The sequence below is a fragment of the Augochlora pura genome, unplaced genomic scaffold (genome assembly GCF_028453695.1).
Source record: "Augochlora pura isolate Apur16 unplaced genomic scaffold, APUR_v2.2.1 APUR_unplaced_845, whole genome shotgun sequence".
In the NCBI taxonomy this organism is placed as follows: Eukaryota; Metazoa; Arthropoda; class Insecta; order Hymenoptera; family Halictidae; genus Augochlora; species Augochlora pura.
The window spans coordinates 1-3,617 of NW_027589231.1; the positions used below are offsets into that span (position 1 = coordinate 1).

The 3,617-nt window shown below is 40.7% G+C and overlaps 2 protein-coding genes across 2 annotated transcripts; both read right to left on the reverse strand.

The window, feature by feature from the left end:
* Nucleotides 1-6: 6 nt before the first annotated feature.
* On the reverse strand, nucleotides 7-3,359 carry LOC144478124 (uncharacterized). Its single transcript, XM_078195842.1, has 2 exons — nucleotides 3,025-3,359; nucleotides 7-2,952 (listed from the first exon to the last, which is right to left on the reverse strand). Exon 2 carries the CDS (start codon nucleotides 2,260-2,262, stop codon nucleotides 760-762), a length of 1,503 nt encoding a protein of 500 aa, XP_078051968.1. The 5' UTR covers nucleotides 2,263-2,952; nucleotides 3,025-3,359; the 3' UTR covers nucleotides 7-759.
* Nucleotides 41-715, reverse strand: LOC144478125 (uncharacterized; the record flags this gene model as incomplete). Its single annotated transcript, XM_078195844.1, has 1 exon — nucleotides 41-715. A coding segment is annotated over exon 1 (675 nt), but the record flags the coding sequence as incomplete, so codon positions are not given.
* Nucleotides 3,360-3,617: the final 258 nt, after the last annotated feature.

The following is a 3,617-nucleotide window of genomic DNA, read 5'->3' on the forward strand; positions in this document are numbered from 1 at the left end:
GTGGATTCAAATTACGCAATATCATAATAACTGAACCAACTTTGAGTTGCAAGTTATGTGGTGGAAATCCTGGTAACTCCAGAGAGTTCAAAAACTCCGTTGGATAATTTACTACATCATCGGGATTTGTTATGGAATCAACGGATTTATATGTCACCAAATCGCCAGCGATTTTTGATTGAATGGTGAAATTCAGTGCGTGTACATCATTATTCTTTGCGGCGAGAATTGCTCGTTGACTTAACCAAGCATAATTCTGATAATTCTCACTAATGTTTGGGAAAACATTTTCAATAAGAGCTAATTGAGAGTCTACAAATCGGCAAAAGTTGTTGGTAAGAGTAATTAATCCAGTTGTCGCATCAACTGGGACTTTTTCATTTCCAACAGCTAACAATTGTTTGGAAAATTGTGCAGCACTTTGATCATTTTGAAGTTGAACTCTCATATTAGTGGTTAGCGATAATGTTTTTACGTTATTCCACAAAGGTGATGCCTTCAGGCAAGCATTCAATTCATCTGCAGGCGTTCCACGGGGAATTACTGGCAACGTCTGCCTGAAATCGTCTGCCAACAATATCATCAAGCCGCCAAAGATGTTGTTATTTCGCCGAAGATCCTTCAGTGTGAAGTTAAGTGCTTCAAGTGATTTCTTATGTGCCATTGTGCACTCATCCCAAACAATGAGCTTGCATTGCATCAACAATTTTCCCATTGCACTGGATCGGGAAATATTGCATGTTGGAGTATCAATTGTGTTTAAATTGTACGACCGCCATCTAGAAGAGTCGCCGCAATTCCAGATGATGCTATCGCCAAAGCTATGTCACATCTTGATCGAATAGTGGCCAAAATCAATGAAATTACAAATGTTTTCCCTGTTCCCCCAGGTGCGTCCAGGAAGAATAGACCACCAGTATTATTGTCCACCGCTTGCATTAATGTTTCGTATACTTGTTTTTGCTGTTCACTCAGCAACGGCACATTATTTCGAACGAATTCCTGCAATGTATCAACATTGTATTGCAGCTCTCGATTTAATTCTTGGTTGAATGCATCGTGCATCGATCGATTTGGCGCAATCATTCCTACTTCAATCAGTAGCTTGTTTGCAATAGTCAAGCATTGATCCTCAATCAGAATCAATCCTTCATTGTAGATTTCATCGATTATTTGCATGTCGGGATTATTCGTTTGAATGCGCAAGCGATGCAAGATATCTTCACATATGTCGTCTTTGTATTTGTTCCATAACTGAATTGGTTGTGAAGGAAAACATGTGGTGATGATAATTGCGAACAGCGTTCGTATTTGGTACGCATTTGATGAAACAACTGAATCCGCAAGTGTTAAATCCCAATGAGAATCGTTCTCCAGCAAACCCAAAAGTTGACATGCTTCTCGATATGTTTGGCATTGGTAGCCATTCACAGTTTTAAAATGCGCAAATAATTTTGGTCCACGTACATTTACCAACAGCAGTCGCAAATAAAAACATTCATCATTTCTAGGATGAACAGTATACATGCGACCTAGCGCATCAGTGGAAAACAACTGTGGCCAATCTGGAACTGGGGTTCCTTGTTTGCGACGTTGTAAGTTCTTTGTTGATTGATTCCAAGTGTAATACTTGGGCATTTCAACGTACATCAGCGTCGCTGCGAATGGATCTGCTTCACACATTGCAAAAAAGCTAGTCAATGTTGTCGATGGTGGTCTCTCAGCTCGTCTCTCAGCTCGTTGTGCCGCATTAGCCTCAGTGAAGTAAACTCTTTGTCCATTTTCCAAATGCACTGCTAAATGTACAACTGTGGGATATCTTTCATGAATTTGAAATGACAATAATTGCCACAGTGCTTCATTAGTACTGACGTATCTGCCCATTTGGAAGTTGCTGATTTCGTCATTCGCATTTTCCGACGCAATACCAAACACAGCCATGTCGCTGCCTTTTGTGACGTACTTGCACAAATATTTGACTGATTTGGCCGAATGACAACTCTCAACGTTCGCACGTGTTTCGAAAATTCGTGATAGCAGCGGGCAATATGGTACAATGAATTCATTTCCGATCTCAATCTCTTGATTTTGAACTTTAACTTTGATAGTTCGGCCATTATCTTCTTTTGAACGCCGACGATAAACTGGATATCCATCGTTCCCTGTAACTGTTTCAGCAACTAACGGTCGCGGATATCGTTTTGTGCACTTTCCATCAGTCATGCAAGGCGATAATGGATTTAATGCACCGCACGGGTCCATGCACCATCTGTGTCGTCACAATGTCGTGTAGATGGGGATAAGTGACTGGATCAGGAATTTCAGCTGATATGATGTCATCCACTTCGTTTGAATGTAATTTGTTCAGCAACCAAATTAGGATATGAGCATGCGGTAGTCCACGCTTCTGCCATTCCACCGAGTACATATAACAACGTATGCCACCAAAAACTCGATACTTAGTAAGCACATCCATCATAACCTTGAGTTTTTGATGAGATACTCTGGCGATTATGTCATGGCGATCTTGCGGTTTTTGGACTGGGTCCAACTCACGTTCAATTTCCGTCTACTTCGGATTGCATGTGAACGTAATAAATAAATCCGGAGTTCCATAATTTCGCACGTACGTCATAGCGTCTTGAGCGTATTCGTGCATGTGGCGTGGGCTTCCGATATAAGATGATGGGAGAATCGTCAGGCGTCCAATATTCTGAACATTACCATCTGAATGAATAGCATCACGCAAGTGTATATAGTCCTCAGATCGTAGCTTTGCCTGATTGAATCGGATGAACGCTAAACGTTCAGTCTCTACTTTGACATACATGTCGACAGCGAATTGCTGGAATAGCCGACGGCACTTCAGAATGACATTCTTCACATGTGTACGAATCATCATACGATATGCATAGTAATTCATTGCGCTTAGATTTTTGTTCGTTGATACGCCTGAAAATGCAAAATTAAATGGATTGTTAATGGAAACCAATAATAGCAATAATTAGTGTGTGAATATTGTACCTGTAATTGGATCGACCATCTTCAACGTGATGTCGTATCCGTCTTGCCCTTGTCAATAAATGATTGGATATTGTAACGCATCGTACAAACGATGTGTCTCGTTTACACGATGCTTGATATTGCTTCTTCGCTGAACGACAATGTCTCGTGATTTAGTTGGATCGCCAACAATAATTGCAGCAACATCATCAACGGTGGGTGCATTGAATCTTCGCACATGTTCACCTGTTGGGGTACGATCCGCTCTTATGACAAATTTGTGCGTATCCGATGGCATTCGTTCCAATGCTATTTTGAACATATTAACCGCAGCGTTATTAGCGTGAAAAAATGCTTGCAACTGTTCAATAATTCGTCTCTTTAACTGTTGTGTTCCCTGTATATTGCACCGCACATTCAGCTGATCCACCATCGACGGAATGAAATATATTTGCGGTTCATCTGGTGTTGGCGCCATTGAACCATGTAAATGATATATTTGTCCTTTTATCTGTAATTACAAACAATCATTTGTTGAAGAATACGGTGTGACTTCTGATCGTGTGATGGTGTAGTGTGTGGTGTATGTGTAGTTGTCATGTGTTGCAATTCAT

Excerpts from the sequence above, each read along its gene's own strand:
- LOC144478124 (XM_078195842.1), bottom strand. The coding sequence starts at position 2,262 with ATGGACCCGTGCGGTGCATTAAATCCATTATCGCCTTGCATGACTGAT.